The following is a 22,561-nucleotide window of genomic DNA, read 5'->3' on the forward strand; positions in this document are numbered from 1 at the left end:
AGTACCACAGAGTTGATACGTTGCTCTGGGGTTGCTGTTTCCCATGTGTAGTACTTTACATTTGTCAATGTTAAACTTCATTTGCCACCTCTCAGCCCATCTGCTCAACCTTTCCAGATCCTGTTGCAGCAGCATAGTGTCAGTAGTGTCCTTGACAACCCTGCCAACCTTTGTATCATCTGCATACTTGGACATTAAGCTTGATATACCCTCATCAATGCGCCTCCGTAGCCAGGTGGGAAGGAGCAGCAGTGCATAGCACACGCTTCTTGATTAGACCGGGGTTCGAGCCCGTCACCACCAAATACGGAGAATGCGGAAAGGTCAGGGAATGACCACCGCATATCCCGGAGCAATATGGCCTTAGTTGCTAATGCTCCTAAAAACCAAATAACAAACAAACAAACAAACCCTCATCAATATCATTTATAAATACAGAAAACAATAATGGACCCAACACTGAGCCCTGAGGGACTCCACTAATAACATCAGTCCACGATGAGCAGTGTCCATTGATTACCACTCTGTCTTCTCCCCCTGAACCACCCCTTTATCCATAGCAGCAATTTGCCTCCAATGTCACACTGCTCCAATTTGTGTAGCAGTCTTCCATGTGCAACAGTATCAAAAGCCTTTCTAAGATCCAAGTATATAATATCAAAGTTATTCCCTACATCCAGTTCTTTTGTGACTGCATCATAGTATCCAATCAAGTTGGTCAGGCAAGACTTCCCCTTAACAAAACCATGCTGTGTCTGAGCTATAACTGAAGTCTTGTCTAAATGATCCTGCAGTGCTTCTTTAACCAGTGCCTCCATTAATTTTCCTGGAACAGAAGTTAAGCTCACAGGTCTATAATTACTTGTGTCAGCCTTTGATCCTCCTTCGTGAATTGGGGTCACATTTGCACATTTCCAGTCTATGGGTACCTCCCCTGAGTCCAAGGAAGCTCTCATAATTATGGCTAAGGGTTTGCTTACTTCCTTTGCTGCCTCCTTTAATATAACTGGATAGATCCCATCCACCTCGGGTGCCTTTCTTGTGTTTATCTTCAACAGTTTCTCCTCCACTTTACTCCCAGTAATTTCAAGATTCTGTAGCTTACTGCTAGAGTTGAATACACCTCTGGCATTCCCCTCGCTGAATAACTCCTCATGTGTGAATGTCGATGCAAAATATTCATTTAGTTTGTTAGCTACCTGAGCAGGATCATCAACAGTTGACCCATCAATATCAAGTGGACCAATCTGATTCATCCCCTTCCTTCTAGAGTTTACATAAGTAAAGAACTCTTTGCTGTTTTTCTTTGCATCCCTTGCCAAGGATTTCTCGTAATCTGCCTTCGCCTGCCTAACCTCCTTTGTAACTTGGTTGCATATCAACTTGTATCTATCATAGGCTTCTGTGTCATGTGTTAATTTGTAAGTATCCCATGCATTTTTCTTCTCTGCCATATGCCTCATTAGTTCATCTGACATCCATTTTGGCCTAAACCTTGAACAATATTTCTTAGTTGGTATGTAAAGCCTAGTAGCTTCCAAGATAAGTTCTTTGAATGCTTCCCATTTTGAATTTGCTGTTGGTAACATCATCATTTGGTCCCACTGTATAGAATTTACATACTGTCTCAGTCCATCGTAGTCGCCTTTACGGAAGCAATAACCCTTCCCTTTACCCCTAATGGTAGTTACCTCTTTGAGTAAATCCCACTTCAGCACACTGTGATCACTGCCACCTAGTGGTTCATTTATCTGCAGATTCTTAATGCATGAAGAATCACTGCTGATAATCAAATCAAGAGTATTACTCCCTCTAGTTGCCTCCCGAACATGCTGATGTAGAAAACAATCATCCAATAAATCCACAAAAGCCCTGCTAGTGTGTGAGTAACCAGCCCCCAAATTCCAGTCAATATCTGGGAAATTAAAATCTCCCATTATAAGACTCTCTGATTTACTGGCCCACTCTATTTCCCTGTACAGTTCCTTATAATACTCATCAGAGTCATTAGGCCTATAGCACACTCCTACTCTCAATTTTGATCTCCCAATGCTTATGTCACACCAAACTGACTCAACACTGCACTGTCCAGCGATGTCGACTGGCTTCACTTCCTTGGTTTTTATGTGTTTCTTAACTAATAGCATAACCCCTCCCCCCTTCCTATCCTGTCTATCCTTTCTGTAGACGTTGTACTCCCCAAATTGCAGTTCTGCATCCCTTATATCTGTGTGACACCACGTCTCTGATAGCCCAACAATATCTGCCTTCGATGTTTTGAGCAATACCTCAAATTCATGAAATTTATTTACTAAACTCCTAGCATTGGTGTACACGCAAGTATACCTGCACCTGTTTCTATTCTTAGCTACCCTAACACAACCCATGTGTTTACTTGTACCGCAATGTCTCCCAGCAGTCTCTGAAATACCATGCATCTTGTTTTTCAGGCTTCTGCTCATTCTAATAGAAGCAGTGCAAAAATCTCTTTCACCTCTGCCAGTGGCTACTGTCAATCTATTGGTCTTTGTCTCCCCCCAAGCTAGCAGTTTTCCGACCCACCTAACACTGCCTCGATAGCATCAGCAAATATTCTTGCACCGTTTCTATTTAAGTGTATCCCATCCCTGTAGAAGCAATCTCTCCTGTTAACAAGTACAGTTCAGGCTGAAAAAAATTCTACCCCTTGAGCCTTGCACAATCTTTCCAGGGCCGAATTGATCGACAAGGCTCTCATCATATACTCCCTCCTATCGTGTCTGGGCAGAATTGCAGACACTTTCAAATTCAACCCTAATTCTCGGCTTTTGTTCAACAGTGACCTGTACTTGTTAAGTAATTCTGCCGGTCTCCTACTCTTAATATTATTAGTGCCAACTAATAATATTAAGAGTAGTTATTACTAATGACCTAGCACAGATTGTTCATTTACCTACAAGAATACCGGACAATCCTAATCATACAGCCAATACGCTTGATCTTTTTCTCACAAACAACCCTTCTAAGTACACGGTCGAAGTGAGAGGTCCTTTAGGCACTTCAGATCACAACTTGGTGATTGTCTCTTCTCCAATGGAACCTTTATCTCATGGCTATTCCCAACCTCGTGTTGTTTGGCATTACAAGAATGCAAAATGGGATGACCTGCGAGACTTCTTTTCTTCTTTTCCTTGGTCGGATTACTGTTTCAAAAGTTCTGATGTCAACGTTTGCTCAGATCGTGTCAGTGAAATTATTCTTGCAGGAATGGAATCCTTTATCCCACACTCCACTTTAAAATCTTGTCCTTTATCTAAACCTTGGTTTTCCAATAAATGTGCTAAGGCTGTCCAAGAGAAGAATGTTGCATACCTAATTGGCTTGTTTCTAATTCTTCAGTTTCATTTTCTGCCTACACCAAAGCTCGCAACAATTGTAAAGCAGTTATTAATCAGTCCAAACTAGAGTTTGAACAGGCTAAGAGTAGAAAACTTGCTTCTTGCCCTAATGATAGCCGAGCATTCTGGTCTCTTGCCAAAGCTATTGGCCGCAACTTTTGCCCATCTCTGCTCCCACCTCTGTCCAAACCAGATGGTTCTGTTGTCACTTCAGCCAAGGATAAAGCTGACCTGCTAGCATCCCATTTTTCTTCCAGCTCATGTATTAATGATCTTGGTAAAACTCCTCCCACCATTCCCAACACACTCCATTCAATGCCCCCTGTGGTTCCGTCAAAAGGATATCAGAAGGATTTTGATGAATCTCGACGATAAGAAAGCTCCAGGTCCTGATGGTATTTCTCCACTTGTTCTCAAAACCTGTGCTCCTGAACTTACTCCTATTCTTTGCCGCCTTTTTCCACTTTCTTATTCTAAAGGTGTTTTTCCTTCTGCTTGGAAATTTGCTCATATCCAGCCAGCTCCTAAAAAGGGTGACAATCCATCCCATCCAATTATCATCCCATTACAATTACTTCTACTCTTTCTAAAGTAATGGAGAAATCAATTAACCACCAACTCTTAAACTACCTAGAAACCTTCCGTCTGATCAACGATCACCAGTATGGATTCCGTCAGTGTCGATCCACTGGTGATATTCTGGCTTATGTTACCCATTTATGGACTAATTCAATGGAAAGGTTCGGTGAAACACAAGTAGTTGCTCCTGACATCTCAAAGGCTTTTGATCGTGTTTGGCATAAAGGTCTTCTAAACAAGCTTCCATCTTATGGTTTGCCAACTGTTTTTAGTAATTGGTTATCCAGTTTTCTCTCTGATCGCTCACTGAGGGTGATGGTTGATGGCTCTCTGTCTTCTAACTTCTCCACTAATGCCGGTGTCGCCCAAGGTTCAGTTCTTTCCCCCACTCTTTTACTCTTGTATATCAATGACCTTCTTCCATTGACTGGAAATCCTGTCCATAGTTTTGCCGATGATAGCACAGTGCATTCAACTTTCCATTTTGAGAAACCTTGTCCTGCTCAATCAGCTTTAACTTCTCGAAAATCTGCTACCAATTCCTTAAATGCCGATCTTCAGGTAATTCTCCAGTGGGGCAAAGACAACATAGTTGATTTCAACCCTTCTAAAACTCAGTCTTGTCTTATATCTTGCAAAAAGGATTCTTCTGCTCCTATGCTTATCTTTAGTGACACTCCAATTTCTAGGCAAAAGGATATATCTCTTTTGGGGATTACCCTGACTTCTAATCTCTCTTGGCACAAGCACATTACAAATATTGCTTCCTCTGCATCTAAAAAACTTGGTTTTCTCTTTCGCTCTCGGCGTTACTTTTCTTCCAAACAGCTGCTCACTCTGTATAAATCGCAAATCCGCCCTGCCATGGAATATTGTTCCCACATCTGGGGTGGTGCCCCCAAAACCTCTCTCAGGTTTCTTGATTCCATTCAGAAGAGGGCAGTTAGGTTAACTAATGATTCATCTCTAACAGAGTCTCTCCACTCGCTGTCTCATAGACGCACTGTTTCTGCTGCATGCCTCTTCTACAGATACTTCCTTGGGCACTGTTCTTCTGAATTAGTTTCCATAATTCCCGCTCTCTCTTTCAAAACAGTCCGAACACGTGCCGCCATCAGCCAACATCCATTTACTGTCCAACTTCAAACCCACAGAACCAACTTTTCATCTTCCTCATTTATTCATTCAACTGCTGTTTTCTGGAACAACCTTCCTTCATACGTATTTCCTGAAAATTACAATCTACAGAAGTTCAAGTCCAATGTTAACAAATATCTTCTTTCGTCTTCTCAACCTCCAACCCAAGCATGGTACTAAGTACTATAGGTTCTAATACCTCTCGTTTTTGGGGTTCACAAAAAAAAAAAAAAAACACCATCCACTTAGTATAAAAAAAGCCGTCCTCTATAACCAAATTTGTAACGTATAAAATTCAGTTCCACACAAGATGACCTATCCAACGAACTTCAATACCTTACAGAAAAATTCATATCCAGGATATACCTTTTCAGTTAATTCAAGAAACTATTTCCACTGCCCAAAATAATATCAAAAAAAAAATTCAAACACATTACATGCAGTAACATACGTATTGTTCTTCCTTACCACAGCAATCTTACCGGACAATTCCGTCGATTGTTTACCGGTACTGGCATCATTCTCACATTTTCAGCATATAATAAACTGGGATTAATGTTTAATTCATATAAAGATACACATAAATATCAAATCTGTGACATGAATAATATTGTTTATTTAATCAAATTCCAACAAAACTGCAATGTATGCTACATTGGTAGCACCACCTCTAAATACGGCTCCACAACAACAACAACAACAACATCAAATACACGAGTGTATTATCATTACAATAGCTTTAGAACAGGATAATCAAACACAGAACTCACATTACATGTAGAATCCTACAATCACACACCTTTAGTTGATTCAGCCATCCCCATTATTAAATTGAAATCTAGTTTTAAAATTTTTTCAGTACGAAGCCCTCGTTATAGAATGGTTTCGCCATCATTCTAATTTTAATGTAATAAATGCCAAATTACCCTATAACCTCTGTCCGGCTTGGAATCTCACGCACCTGAGATTCCCACGTGTATCAAAGAGCATCATGGGAACATACAGTCCTTTAAATACATGCATTTTCACTTTCTTCTTACTATCGCCAACTGAAGGCATTAACAACGAAAGCCAATTCGTTACGGCTATTGACCTCCTCGGTTTACAGATATAGTTTCAATCATTTACTACCTTAAATTCTATGACAACCAAGGATGAAGATGTGCACTTTATTTCCTTGGGCATATTTTAACTCTGTTTTTAAAACTAAATTTATCCCTACTAATCCCAATTTAAACTCAAATTAGTATCCATCCTATCCAAAGTATCAACTGAAGATTATACAAAAGGTGAGTACCGTAAAATTAAGCTACGCTATTAACTTGAGACATAATCATCACCTGATAATGCAATTATTACAACATTCTAAAAGTTTCTGAAAAGAATCAGCAAAGGCATCCAAAGATATGATGTTCAGTTCAGCAGTTATGTTTTAATATTTCATACATTTCTGTTGTAGATTTTCCCAGTAATAGTAGAATCTGTAACATTGCTGGACACATTGTGCATTGCACAATGTGTCCAATAATGCCTGAACATTGTTGGGTGGATGGTCGTAGCATCAAATATCCTTTTTGAGAAGATCCCAAACAAGCTCAATTAGGCTGAGATATGAATAGGGCAGCAATGGGAGGACAAAGAATTCGTTTTTATTTTCCTGAAACTAGTTATTAACCAGCCAGGCCTTGTTGTATGGCACACTGTCTTGATGATAGATGCTGGAGTTGTCTAGATAAACAGAAATCATGAAAGACCGTACTTGGTCAGTGATGACAGAAAGGTAGATGTGTTCCCATCAAGTTGTTGATTAATGGTAATCAAGGACTCAGGGCATGCCACAAAAACAATCCCTAAACCATAACAACACTACCTCCAGGCTGCTGAATGCCAGCAATGCATCCAGGTGCCGTGGCTCCACATTGCTTTCTCCAAATCCAGACATGCCCATCAGCACGATAGAGCAGGAATCAGGATTTATCAGACCAGATAGCAGATTTCCACATGTCGATGGTCCAGTGCTCATGATGACATGCCCATGCAAGGCACAGTTTCTTGTGTTTTGGAGTGAGCATGGAAACCCATGACAGCCTTTAACTGCCATAGCCCATATGAGCTATATCTGGCAAAAAGTCCATGTGGATATTGGTCTTGCCATTCCTGTGTTGTATTGGGTGGTTAGCTGCACTACTGTGCTGCATGGCTGCTGTGTTATGTGACAAGACTCCAGATGCTCATCACAGGCATTGACTACATGTGACCTCTGGCTGGTTGTTCGAACACTATTGAGCCAGTCATTGTAGGCTCGTGGCACCACAGAACACAGGCACTTAATCGATTTGCTCTTGTCGAAATACTGACAGTTGCACATCTTGCTGCCACAATCATTCCAGGTTTGAAGTCAGAAAGATCTCAACACTAATCCATCCTTCTTCACAGACACTCAATTCCTCCTGGCCAGCTGATGGCTGTCAATAAAAATTCAAAAATTCTTCCTTCCAGGAAAAACCTAACAATAAAGACATTCTAAGTGGAGCTCAAATAAAATTATAGACTTATAACAAAGTCTATAATTTTAGAAATAGTTTCTGCTTACTTCTTAATTAAAAATAAAGAAATTTATTATTATTATGATTATCACTCAAAGGAATATTACACTGTTATGAATCATAATGGTGAAGCATACAAACTTCAGAACTGCAAAAAAATAGAACTGTCATAAATTTATATTTACTTTAAAAGGTGATCTGCTACAGATTCATGAGCTATGAGTTTTTTATCATAAAGCTGTTCAGATGGCCATCTCATAATATCCTCATTCATCCGGTACTGCACACTGAGCATCTTTACAGTTTTATCACCATGAAGAAGCAAAAGTCGCTCCATTAAGGTTATTGCAAGACCTTCTGCAGCTGCTCTATTCAAACAAAGAAACAAAAAAGTTGAACATAAAAAAACTGAAACAGTTTACTAACATAAATTAACAATGAAAGCAGGGCTCTCGAAGCTGGTTTGGATATGATTTATTCTGCTTAGTTAGAGACTTTCTGACCATCTCACAAAATTGTTGCTAAACTGCAACCAGCACAGTGAAACTCAGAGAGACCATACGATAAATAGCGCTGATGCAAACACAACAATAGTGAAGAAACATGCACATAATCTTTTTCTTTCACAAATTTTCACAATTTTCCTGTGATCTGCTGAGTGTCTAGAGTTAAGTTTTATGAGCAAATGCTCTATGCCAGGGGCGGCCAACTTAATTTGTGATGCAATCTACTTTTTTTCTTCAAAATGTGCTGCGATCTACCATCTCAAGAATTTCATTTCACATGATTAAAAAAGTTAATCAACACATATTGAAAAATGTTGTTTATAAATTTTAAAATTAAATACAATTCAGAATTCTTATTTTGAATTCATACGTATTTAAATTTTTAATTTGTGTGAAGTTTGTGTCTTGTCATCTGTGATACGCTGTGATAAGGCCAACCGTAAAGAATCTTCGTATGCAGGTCCATAAGAGTAGAGCGATTCTTTGTCTTTGTTTGTTTCAAACACGAAAAGGCTTATTCATATAGATATGTGGAACAAAACAGCAATTTAAAAGTACACTGCATTTTTTTACATTTGGATACTTTTCTTGGCAAACATATTTCCAAAAGTCTTTTTTTGATGATCTGGCTTATAGCAAGATATCGTTTCGCAATGTAACAATTTCATTTTGAAGTAATATTTTCTGCATATGAAAAATTTCAGTGATTTTTTCTTCAATTTGCTTTGTATCTAAGTCGACATTAAATGGATAAGAAATATATTGAACAATGTCTTTGATTGTTTTAAAATCACTGAATCTGGTTCCAAAATCATCCACAACTTTCTCAATTTGAGACACATATTTCTGTCTATTAAATTCAAAAACAGGATATTTTGCAAATGATCTTGCATATTTGCAAAATGATTGAATTTTTATTTATTTTTTTTTTTGTGAGATCCTTAGCCATTGCCAAAAATTGATATTTATATGCAGAAATACTACTAATCATGTCACCCACTTTTTATTTTTTCCTTGTAATTCTAAATTCAGATCACTTAATTTACTGGTAAAATCTGCCAAAAAAGCCAGATCACACCACCCCCGTACCTTGTAGCTGCTGATAATCATCTCTCCTTTGATCAACAGATTTTCAATTTCATTCAGCAAATTTTGAAATCTCAGTAGAAATTTACTCCAACTCAGCCACCTCACATCTGTGTGTAATATCAGATCTGATTAATTTTCAATGAGTTGCATTTTGAAAAGTCTCCTTTGAAGAGATTGTCCTCTGATGGAATTCATGATTTTGAAAGCTATGTCCATAACAATTTTAGTATTTAATCTTTTGCTGGCTAACACTTGTTGGTGGATGATACATTAGCATTAGCATTAGTAGAGGCATTTGATGCAAGAAAGCAAGCTTATGCAGCATCAGCCAAAAAAAAACCCACTTCCACTTCACCCCTCTGTTCGTTCAAAATACCTGTCCAGCTGAGCCTTAAACTTATTTAGGCTATCAACCTCCACCACAAGGGATGGAAGTCTGTTCCACCAACCAACCACCCGCTGGCTAAAGGCAAATTTAAGCACGTCTATCCTACATCTGTCTTTCCTCAATTTGAATTTATGCCCTCTCAGGTGATTTTTCTGAGCTAGAGGAAGAATCCCATCAGCATTGAGCATGCTTAAACCATTCAAGGCTTTATACACCTCTATCAGATCACCTCGCTGGTGCCTAGTCTCCAGACACTGTAATTTGCAAAACTTAAGCCTTTCTTCGTAAGAGCACCCCTTTGTTCCATTCACTAATCTTGTTGCCCTTCTCTGTACTCGTTCCAGCAGCTCTACATCCTAGTTTAAATGAGGCCTCCAGACCTGTATACAGTACTCTAGGTGTGGCCTCACCATTGCCTTATACAATGGAATAATCACCTCCTTATCCCTGCTGGAAAAATTCCTGTATATCATTAACAATACTCCATGAGCTACTCTTGCAGCCCGTCTGAACTGCTCAGAGAACTTCATATCTGCCTGCACAACCACCCTCAAGTCCCTTGTGTAGTACCACAGAGTTGATACGTAGCTCTGGGGTTGCTGTTTCCCATGTGTAGTACTTTACATTTGTCAATGTTAAACTTCATTTGCCACCTCTCAGCCCATCTGCTCAACCTTTCCAGATCCTGTTGCAGAAGCATAGTGTCAGTAGTGTCCTTGACAACCCTGCCAACCTTTGTATCGTCTGCAAACTTGAACATTAAGCTTGATATACCATCATCAATATCATTTATAAATACAGAAAACAATAATGGACCCAACACTGAGCCCTGAGGGACTCCACTAATAACATTAGTCCAGGATGAGCAGTGTCCATTGATTACCACTCTCTGTCTTCTCCCCCTCAACCACCCCTTTATCCATAGCAGCAATTTGCCTCCAATGTCACACTGCTCCAATTTGTGTAGCAGTCTTCCATGTGCAACAGTATCAAAAGCCTTTCTAAGATCCAAGTATATAACATCAAAGTTATTCCCTGCATCCAGTTCTTTTGTGACTGCATCATAGTATCCAATCAAGTTGGTCAGGCAAGACTTCCCCTTAACAAAACCATGCTGTGTCCGAGCTATAACTGAAGTCTTGTCTAAATGATCCTGCAGTGCTTCTTTAACCAGTGCCTCCATTAATTTTCCTGGAACAGAAGTTAAGCTCATAGGTCTATAATTACTTGTGTCAGCCTTTGATCCTCCTTTGTGAATTGGGGTCACATTTGCACATTTCCAGTCTATGGGTACCTCCCCTGAGTCCAAGGAAGCTCTCATAATTATGGCTAAGGGTTTGCTTACTTCCTTTGCTGCCTCCTTTAATATAACTGGATAGATCCCATCCACCCCGGGTGCCTTTCTTGTGTTTATCTTCAACAGTTTCTCCTCCACTTTACTCCCAGTTATTTCAAGATTCTGTAGCTTACTGCTAGAGTTGAATACACCTCTGGCATTCCCCTTGCTGAATAACTCCTCATGTGTGAATGTCGATGCAAAATATTCATTTAGTTTGTTAGCTACCTGAGCAGGATCATCAACAGTTGACCCATCAATATCAAGTGGACCAATCTGATTCATCCCCTTCCTTCTAGAGTTTACATAAGTAAAGAACTCTTTGCTGTTTTTCTTTGCATCCCTTGCCAAGGATTTCTCGTAATCTGCCTTTGCCTGCCTAACCTCCTTTGTAACTTGGTTGCATATCAACTTGTATCTATCATAGGCTTCTGTGTCATGTGTTAATTTGTAAGTATCCCATGCATTTTCTTCTCTGCCATATGCCTCATTACTCCTCTTTTTTTTTTTTTTTTTTCTTCAAACAGGCCTCTGAGGTTGGGTATATTCATATTGTAGATTTAAATGTTTTTCACCAACCTTGTGTAGAAATAAAACACAACGAAAACGAAAACTGAGATCTTGATAACTATGTGTATTTATAATAAATTATAATTGCCTGTATTTACAATAAATATATTTAACTTTACAACTCAAATATGTGAAATATACATTAAAATTTACTGGGTTAACAACAATAAAATACATTAAAATATACTAAATTAAAAGCGGTAAAACCATAGCTTTCGAAGGCTCCTGCCTTCTTCTTCAGCGGTATTTTCTTTGCTCTGCTGTGCGTCTTTAAATACCAGCAGGTTCACGGTACTCATCATGTGTTTCATTCCCACGTGTTCCGTTCTCTTGTGTTATGGAACAGGAAGTGGCTCGAGAGGGGGTCATACGGAACCGTTCATCCCTTCTGAGGATAGTGGCCTCAAAGAGGGGATGGATCCGCGTTCCTCTATCTCTATTAATGTTCACTGTGGAACAGATCCGCAAACTCTCGAGCCACTTGCGGTCCCAGAACTTATGCGCCCGATCGGTGATGATAGCATCGTCCGGGGAGATCTGGTGCTGCTTCTCCCAAAAATGCTCGGCCACGGCGGACTTACCATATTCCGCATTTCTTATCTCAATGTGAAGCAAAAATTAGCACTAAAAAGCCTCAAACAAGATGATAGCATTGTGGTCTTACCCGCAGACAAAGGTAGGGCAACAGTGGTTCTTGATAAGGAAGCATATCGAAATAAAGCGTTGGATTTATTGAACGATCAAACAACCTATAAGGTTATTCAGAAAAGTCCACTGCTTAGCTTGGAACGACAAGTGAATAGAATGATACAGAGTTGGCTTAAGTCTAGCAAAATTTCCAAAGAACAATATTGGGTACTGCATGCTACAGGGAGCCAAATACCAAGATTTTATGGCTTGCCCAAAATTCATAAAATGGGTGTACCACTTAGACCCATAGTCTCATTTATAGGCAGTCCGACATATGCTCTATCTGGTTTCTTAGCCAAACTATTATCTCCATTAGTAGGACTTTCTGAATTTAGTATTAAGGACAGCAAAGACTTTGTGCATTTTATTAGAAGCCAACGCATAGAAGAGAATGAAATTATGATATATTTCAACGTGAAATCTCTATTTACATGTATTCCGATTGACCATGGAGTGCGTTGTGCACACATGGCCTTACGGAGAGATACCACCCTAAATACTAGAACACAATTAAATTTAGAGGATATTGAGAAAGGTATAGAATTATGCCTCTCAAGCACCACTATGGTGTTTGATAATACTATGTATAAGCAGGTTAACGGTACAGCCATGGGCTCCCCCATTAGCGCAATTATAGCTAATTTAGCTATGGAGGAGCTCGAGGCTAGAATATTTAATGCTAGTGTTCTCCCTATGCGCCCCTGGAAAAGATACGTAGATGATACGTTTTCAATTATTCGAAAGGGGAGTGAAGATCAGGTGCTGAATATTTTAAATGGCTTCTCCCCATTCATACAATTTACCTCGGAGGCAGAAGAAGGAGGAATCTTGCCGTTCCTAGATGTGTTGGTCTGTAGAGAAGACCAACAGCTAAAGACTAAGGTCTATAGGAAATCGATGTGTAAAGGTCAATATTCGCACTACAATTCAGCTCAGACCAACCATCATAGGAACAGTGTGGTTAGAACATTAGTTGACAGGGCAAAATCACACTGTAGTACCTCCGAGGATAGGAAGGTAGAGTATGAACGCGTCACGACGGATCTTACAAAATGTGGCTACCCCCAGAGGATTAAAGAAAGATATGTTAAAGGAAATCAGAGGAGAGGCGAATCTTTTACGCCAGTATCCACTGCATACATTCCCTACTATCCGGGTTTAACCGATCATATAACTAGAATACTAAGAAATTATCAGACGCGTTGTGTGCAGCTTCCGGGGCAGAGGCTGCACACAATCGTGTCACAAGTAAAGGACCCCATTCAAAAAGAGAATGCAAGTGGGGTCGTATATAATATTAGATGCCCGGATTGTGGGGAGTGTTATGTAGGGGAAACAAAACGCCGTCTCAAAGATCGTCTGGGGGAGCACACTAAGGCAATAAGAAATGCGGAATATGGTAAGTCTGCCGTGGCCAAGCATTTTTGGGAGAAGCAGCACCAGATCTCCCCGGACGATGCTATCATCACCGATCGGGCGCATAAGTTCTGGGACCGCAAGTGGCTCGAGAGTTTGCGGATCTGTTCCACAGTGAACATTAATAGAGATAGAGGAACGCGGATCCATCCCCTCTTTGAGGCCACTATCCTCAGAAGGGATGAACGGTTCCGTATGACCCCCTCTCGAGCCACTTCCTGTTCCATAACACAAGACAACGGAACACGTGGGAATGAAACACATGAGTACCGTGAACCTGCTGGTATTTAAAGACGCACAGCAGAGCAAAGAAAATACCGCTGAAGAAGAAGGCAGGAGCCTTCGAAAGCTATGGTTTTACCGCTTTTAATTTAGTATATTTTAATGTATTTTATTGTTGTTAACCCAGTAAATTTTAATGTATATTTCACATATTTGAGTTGTAAAGTTAAATATATTTATTGTAAATACAGGCAATTATAATTTATTATAAATACACATAGTTATCAAGATCTCAGTTTTCGTTTTCGTTGTGTTTTATTTCTACACAAGGTTGGTGAAAAACATTTAAATCTACAATATATGCCTCATTAGTTCATCTGACATCCATTTTGGCCTAAACCTTGAACAATATTTCTTAGTTGGTATGTAAAGCCTAGCAGCTTCCAAGATATGTTCTTTGAATGCTTCCCATTTTGAATTTGCTGTTGGTAACATCATCAGTTGGTCCCACTGTATAGAATTTAAATACTGTCTCAGTCCATCGTAGTCGCCTTTACGGAAGCAATAACCCTTCCCTTTACCCCTAATGGTAGTTACCTCTTTGAGTAAATCCCACTTCAGCACACTGTGATCACTGCCACCTAGTGGTTCATTTATCTGCAGATTCTTAATGCATGAAGAATCACTGCTGATAATCAAATCAAGAGTATTACTCCCTCTAGTTGCCTCCCAAACATGCTGATGTAGAAAACAATCATCCAATAAATCCACAAAAGCCCTGCTAGTGTGTGAGTGACCTGCCCCCAAATTCCAGTCAATATCTGGGAAATTAAAATCTCCCATTATAAGACTCTCTGATTTACTGGCCCACTCTATTTCCCTGTACAGTTCCTTATTATACTCATCAGAGTCATTAGGCCTATAGCACACTCCTACTCTCAATTTTGATCTCCCAATGCTTATGTCACACCAAACTGACTCAACACTGCACTGTCCAGCGATGTCGACTGGCTTCACTTCCTTGGTTTTTATGTGTTTATTAACTAATAGCATAACCCCTCCCCCTTTCCTATCCTGTCTATCCTTTCTGTAGACGTTGTATTCCCCAAATTGCAGTTCTGCATCCCTTATATCTGTGTGACACCACGTCTCTGATATCCCAACAATATCTGCCTTTGATGTTTTGAACAATACCTCAAATTCATCAAATTTATTTACTAAACTCCTAGCATTGGTGTACACGCAAGTATACCTGCACCTGTTTCTATTCTTAGCTACCCTAACACAACCCATGTGTTTACTTGTACCGCAATGGCTCCCAGCAGTCTCTGAAATACCATGCATCTTGTTTTTCAGGCTTCTGCTCATTCTAATAGAAGCAGTGCAAGAATCTCTTTCACCTCTGCCAGTGGCTACTGTCAATCTATTGGTCTTTGTCTCCCCCCAAGCTAGCAGTTTTCCGACCCACCTAACACTGCCTCGATAGCATCAGCAAATATTCTTGCACCCTTTCTATTTAAGTGTATACCATCCCTGTAGAAGCAATCTCTCCTGTTAACAAGTACAGTCCAGGCTGAAAAAAATTCTACCCCTTGAGCCTTGCACAATCTTTCCAGGGCCGAATTGATCGACAAGTGATGGACCATCACATGATGGTCCATCACTGGTCTGCTATTTGTTATTTGGTAACCAGAACAGCTGGGAATCGTTCCAACCACTTGATATGTAGTTTTGTCCTGTACAATGTCATGTCTGTCTCTAGTTTCGTTACTTCTTAGTATGCTTGCACGATGAACGTATTCATTTCGATGCTCCACTTCCATGTGTTGTCTTCTTCCCTCTTGGGTGGTCACTAGCACAGCTGCACAGGAAGCACTTCAAGTAGGTTGAGCTGGATGGGCTAGCCATTCAGTTGTGGTAGCCATAGAGGAGACAGAGCCACTCACTCCACTGTCATCCATGGGAGACAGTCTCCAATGTTTTGGGCTGACCCCTCTGCCTAAAACCTGAATGCAAGTAACTTTATCCTGCGCCACAGTAGATGCAGTATGTTTTCAATAATTCTACTTCTCATCTTCGTCCAGCTATTGTGGTGGGACTGTTTTAGCTTTAGCATCCAGTGGTGTGTGGTAGTTATGAAAGTTACACCAGATGGTGCCACTATCTCAGCCATCACTTCAATCTTGGGGGAGGTAGGTCCAATGAAGCGACTTTCATGATTTCTTAACTCTGCCGTGATTTTTTCCTCCCAGCAGTGGGATTCGAACCTGGGTGCATGATATACGTGGTCCGGCATCAACTATGGGACTAATCGTGCCACTTATTATTATTGTTGCTGCTCTTATATTATTTCTCCCTGACTGAGGGTTCCACCTTGTGATGGGTATTGCTACCAAGTAGCTACTGTCAGTCTCTCCAAAGTTGTCTTTAGGTGGTGTTGGTGGCTCTTGGTCATCACTATCCTTGTATTTCTCATGATATCTTCGAGCTCAGTGTTAGTCACATCTATGATCCTGAAGGAGTATGTTAGCACTGGGACTGCATAGGTGTTTATGGCATTAACTGTGTTTCGTCCGTTCAGTTTTACTTTGAGCAAGCCCTTGAGTCTCTGATAGTAAATTTCAGCCTGACATGCCTTGATCTCCTTGCCCTAAGTGCTGAGCTTGCATCATCCTCAGATATTTGTAGGTCTCTCCCCCTCTCATGGCTCTCTTTACTACTCTGCAGCTGGTAGTTTTGGCCAACTAATTTCCCCTGATGCAATCTGTGGGTCTTGCATTTGTCTAGAGCAAATTCCATCCTGATATCTTTGCTGAATTCTTCGGTTATCTAGAGTAGTTACTGGAGTTACTTCTCGGTTGCCATGTAGAGCTTGACGTCATCCATGTACATCAGGTGGGAGAAGATGTACAGGTTTGTCCTTCCTTCCTGAAGTTACATCCATACTTGTGGTCGATAGAGGGTTAAGTGCCAGACAGAACCATAGTGGGCCTTGGCATCTCAATGAAAGATTCCTCTCCTGATGGGGATTGGTCTGGCTGCGACGTTCTCGACCTTGATGGTGGTACTCCATTTCACCATGGCTGCTTCTAGGCAGTTTGTCACATCAGACTGACTTTGTAGATCTTCAGCATCTCTATTAGCAAGCTGTTATTGTTATTTGGTTTTTAGGAGCATTGGCAACTAAGGCCATATTGCTCCGGGATATGCGGTGGTCATTCCCTGAATGACCTTTTCGCATCCTCCGTATTTGGTGGTGACGGGCTCGAACCCCGGTCTAATTAAGAAGCGTGTGCTACGCACTGCTTCTCCTTCCCACCTGGCTACGGAGGCGCCCTATTAGCAAGCTATGAGGCACAGAGTCGAAGGCCTTGTGGTAATCGATGTATGCATTGTACAGGTTGTGGTGCTTCTTGTAGGCTTGCTCTATAACTGTGGCATCAATGATTAATTGCTCCTTGCATCCTTTGCTCATTCACTTGCATCCATTCTGCTGTTCAGCCATGATGTTCTGGCTCTCCAAGTGATCTATCTAATATCTTCTTGGTTATGCAGCTGGTCAGGATCTTGTACATAGTTGGGCAACAGGTGATCAGCCTGTATTTCACCAGGTTTCTTTTATCTTGGCTTTCAGATATGTGATTCTTTGAGTAAGAAACTCTGGGATTGTCTTTGGGTGACATCATTCAGGTGAACTGCTCTGCAAGGTGCTTGTGTGTGTGCAAGTCAGCTTCTCGTACCAGTAGTTGTGGATGTTATCTATTCCTGGGGTTCACCAGTTGTGGGACTTCCTAAATGACTGTTGTACTTCTTCCTCCCAAATCTCCCATTCTCTCATCTCTTGTACATCTTCTGTTCTAGTTCTATCTGGGGGGGTGGGGGGAGAGGGTCAGTTATATCTTACTTCACTGCTCCATATGTCTTGGCGTATTCTTTTTCTTAGCGCGAGGAGGTTCTGCTTCAGTGTGTCTATTCTCCTGTTCTTGGATTTTTGGTTTCGTGTTTGCTGTGGATGCTGTCTCTCTTGAGGATGCTCTTAACTTTCCCAATCAATTCCTTACTCATATTACCCTGTTGGTACTATGTCTATCTTGACTCTTAATTCTTCTATCTTATGCCGAAGTCTTCTTTCCCAAGCTAGCAATTTCTTGTTTTTTTGTTTCTTCTGCTGCTGATCTCTCGTTTCTCTTCCATTAATCCTAGTGGCTGCTATGGCAGCACAGTATATGCCTGTTTGGATGGCCTCCAATGTTATACCATTGTTGTTGAGATAATGTGGTATTATTTGCCAACTGAGGAGGTCTGTCACTCTCCATGGGATTCCATTGGGTCTCTGCTTTGATATCACATGGGTCTTTGTTGGGTCCATTCCTTCGGATTCTGTTAGGGCCTGCTTCCACTCGTCTTCTATTCTGGATTCCAGAAATCGTTCTAACCACTTGGTAGGTAATCTCAGCCTGTCATATCTGTCTCTAGCTTGGTTATTTTGTAACATGTTTCCATAATGAATGTATTCATTTCGATGGAGGACAGTGCCTCATTATTATTATTACTAGCTGTACCCATTGCGAAAATTTCGCAATTAGTAGCAAAGTTTTTCTCTAGCTGTCCTAAAGAAATGTAGTCCATGTTTGATCATGAGCAGGTAAGTCAGTACACATTGAATCCTTTCTGATTTCTTATTTCTGTAAAATAAAATTATTCTTTCTTTTAAGGTAAGCAGCGCTAGTAGAGAAAATTACCCCATTCTGTAAAATGATAACTATTTGGATTTTTTACTATTTGGAATTTTTAATATTTTTCTTTGTTTCTGCACACCTAGGAAGAAATATCTTCAATTTGAGACCAAATCAGTTAGGCCTATCGTACCAATGGCTACAGCTAGCTGTACCCGCAAAAATTTCGCAATTGGTAGCAGAGTTTTTCCTCTAGCTGTCCTAAAGAAATGTAGTACCCATGTAGTATCAATATATACATGTAAACGTATTCAGGATCGGTCTTTCAGAATGATCCTGAATATGCCTTTTCATACAGAAACATGAAAAGGCATTTCTTCTCTGCTGCATCAACACAACCAGTCAGAGTAGCATGGCGGTGGACACTTCTTCTGCATTCTGGCTGTGACATACTTCTAAATCCTTAAGTTACTTACCTTAAATAACCTCAAAACAAAAAACAAATAAACTCGAAGTTGATAACAATAATGATAAAATGATGAGATCCGAACATATTTTTTTTGGTTTCGCAATCGAAAGCAATCAAAGTTTGGGTTGCTGACACTCTCGTTATTTTCTAACCAAATCTCAGATAACAGAAAGATTTGGCATTGCTGTGAAACAGTGTCGGTGAGGTAGGTGTGATGTGGCCGTAGGTTTTGGCAGTTGAGTGAGAGAACTGAGAGCTCCTTCCTATCATAGGTGAATTTGAGCAAGCTGTCCTGTCTTATATCATCTTTAGACAAATTAATTTCCATGTGACTGTCATCAAAGAATGACTGATCTATAGAGATCAGTCATCCTTTGATGACTGATCTCTATAGATCAGTCATCAAAGATAGAGAGGCATGTCAACCAAATACTGAAGCCATGCTTTAACCACTCGCTTTCTTACTAACCTGATCAAATAGCTGGACTTGCGTATTTTCTTGCGTCTTATATGCAAGTTTACACAATGATCATCATCAATCTCCCTTAGCAAGCAATAGACCATTGTGTTGACCGAAACAGGCACATAGATCACTTGGCTCAGAATGGCATAATGTCAGTATCCATGTCTCAGGTGCCTTATTTGAATGAACGGTAAGTGAGGAGAAATAAGCCTCTTTGTCACTAAATCCAACTTAGGTAAATGCAATGGAATTTTTAGGTAGACAAAGCTGTTTAACTTACATAGCGCTGGAATAGTGTTGTTCTTTAGTGATCCTCTGCAACTATTACACACAAGAATCCCATCGATGTCAACATTTGGCAAGGCTATGCAGATCAATGGTACATCTTCAGCAGCTGGTTTCTTTGTGTTCTTTTCAAACCAAAGATGATCACAAATGTAGCATACAGAACAGAAATCATTTCTCATAAATATCATTTCAAACTGTTGATGGGCATTCTTATGTAAATAGTAGTCTGTGTAAAGAACCTTAGCTCGATCATTTAAACTCTCATCTCCTCCAAATTTGGAGAACTGTTCTGCAGTACATAATACTCACTCCAGGTACACTGTTGTTAGATGGACTGCTAAATCCAATGCTTGATTTTCTATTTGTCTTTTATGCAATTTCGATAGTCTTTGTTGTTCTTGCACACTCATTGTTACCTCTATTTTTAATTTCTAAGGTTGGCTTGTTCGATACTCTCGACAACTTTCTGAACTTGACTTTGCCATCATTGAACACAAAGGTTATAGAAGTGGCATTCAGTCCCTTTCACAACTCAGAAAATTATTGATTGCTGGAACAAACTTCCATCTGTAAGAGTGGAAGTTGACAGCTTAAAAAAATTCAAAGCAGAACTAGACAAACAATTGAAGTGAATGGATGGGTGAAATGGGAAGGGTTTTTTTTTTTTTTTTTTTGGCTGATGCTGTATAAGCTTGCTTTCTTGCATCATATGCCTCTACTAATGCTAACGTAGTCCTGTCATATCTATCAAAAAAGGATTCTTCCACTTCTATGGTTATCTTCAAGACAACTATTTCTAGAGAAGGTCACAACTCTATCACGGATTACTCTGACTTATAATCCCTCTTAGCATATTTCTAATCACAAAGATTGCTTCCTCTGCATCGAAAACACAGGGTTTCTCTTTATTTACTCTACATTACTTTACTTTTCTTTTAAACAGGTACTTCTTACTCTACAAATCTCAAATCCACCCTTCCACTGAATTATTGTTCACACATCTGGAACAATGTTCCCATAACCTCTCAGGCTTCTAGATTCCATCAGAAATTGGGCAATTAGGTTAATTAATGATTCATCTCTTACAAAGTCTCCACTCTTTGTTTCATTGACATTGTTCCTCCTGCATACCTTTTCTATAGATACTTCCACGGGTACTGTTCTCTCTCTCTCTCTCTCTCTCTCTCTCTCTCTCTACATTAGTTGGCACTAATGATATCAAGAGTAGGAGACCGGCAGAATTACTTAACAAGTACAGATCATTGCTGAAAAAAAGCCGTGAATTAGGGTTGAATTTGAAAGTGTCTGCAATTCTGCCCAGACACGAGAGGAGGGAGTATATGATGAGAGCCTTGTCAATCAATTCGGCCCTGGAAAGATTGTGCAAGGCTCAAGGAGTAGAATTTTTTTCAGCCTGGACTGTACTTGTTAACAGGAGAGACTGATTCTACAGGGATGGGATACACTTAAATAGAAAGGGTGCAAGAATATTTGTTGATGCTATCGAGGCAGTGTTAGGTGGATCGGAAAACTGCTAGCTTGGGGGGGGGGGGGACAAAGACTAATAGATTAACAGTAGCCACTGGCAGAGGTGAAAGAGATTCTTGCACTGCTTCTATTGGAATGAGCAAAAGCCTGAAAAACAAGATGCAGGATATTTCAGCGACTGCTGGGAGTCATTGCGGTACAAGTAAACACATGGGTTGTGTTAGGATAGCTAAGAATAGAAACATGTGCATGTATACTGGTGTGTACACCAATGCTAGGAGCTTAGTAAATAAATTTGATGAATTTGAGGTATTGCTCAAAACATCAAAGGCAGATATTGTTGGGATTTCAGAGACGTGGTGTCACACAGATATAAGAAATGCAGAACTGGAATTTGGGGAGTACAACGTCTACAGAAAGGATAGACAGGATAGGAAGGGAGGAGGGGTTATGCTATTAGTTAAGAAACATAAAATCCAAGGAAGTGAAGCCAGTCGACATCACTGGACAGTGCAGTGTCGAGTCAGTTTGGTGTGACATAAGCATTGGGAGATCAAAATTGAGAGTAGGAGTGTGCTATAGGCCTAATGACTCTGATGAGTATAATAAGAAACTGTACATGGAAATAGAGTGTGCCAGTAAATCAGAGAGTTTTATAATGGGGGATTTTAATTTCCCAGATACTGACTGGAATTTGGGGGCTGGCCACTCACACACTAGCAAGGCTTTTGTGGATTTATTGGATGATTGTTTTCTACATCAGCATGTTAGGGGAGGCAACTAGAGGGAGTAATACTCTTGATTTGATTATCAGTAGTGATTCTTCATGCATTAAGAATCTGCAGATAAATGAACCACTAGGTGGCAGTGACCACAGTGTGCTGAAGTGGGATTTACTCAAAGCGGTAACTACCATTAAGGGTAAAGGGAAGGGTTATTGCTTTCGTAAAGGTGACTACGATGGACTGAGATAGTATTTAAATTCTATACAGTGGGACCGACTGATGATGTTACCAACAACAAATTCAAAAATGGGAAGCATCCAAAGAACTTATCTTGGAAGCTACTAGGCTTTACATACCAACTAAGAAATATTGTTCAAGGTTTAGGCCAAAATGGATATCAGATGAACTAATGAGGCATATGGCAGAGAAGAAAAATACATGGGATACTTACAAATTAACACATGACACAGAAGCCTATGATAGATACAAGTTCATATGCAACCAAGTTACAAAGGAGGTTAGGCAGGCGAAGGCAGATTACGAGAAATCTTTGGCAAGGGATGCAAAGAAAAACAGCAAAGAGTTCTTTACTTATG

The 22,561-nt window shown here is 40.1% G+C and overlaps 1 protein-coding gene across 1 annotated transcript in view; it reads right to left on the reverse strand.

Annotated features, from left to right (window-relative positions):
* Nucleotides 1-22,561, reverse strand: part of LOC150087085 (DNA-binding protein SMUBP-2-like) — a 460,431-nt gene that overhangs the window by 196,548 nt on the left and 241,322 nt on the right. Inside the window, exon 10 of the mRNA XM_090372370.1 lies at nucleotides 7,825-8,007. Coding sequence (XP_090228496.1) covers nucleotides 7,825-8,007 — 183 coding nt within the window. The remainder of the gene's footprint in view (nucleotides 1-7,824; nucleotides 8,008-22,561) is intronic.

This window comes from Mastigoproctus giganteus, chromosome 4, assembly GCF_048544385.1.
Source record: "Mastigoproctus giganteus isolate SK-2022 chromosome 4, ASM4854438v1, whole genome shotgun sequence".
In the NCBI taxonomy this organism is placed as follows: Eukaryota; Metazoa; Arthropoda; class Arachnida; order Uropygi; family Thelyphonidae; genus Mastigoproctus; species Mastigoproctus giganteus.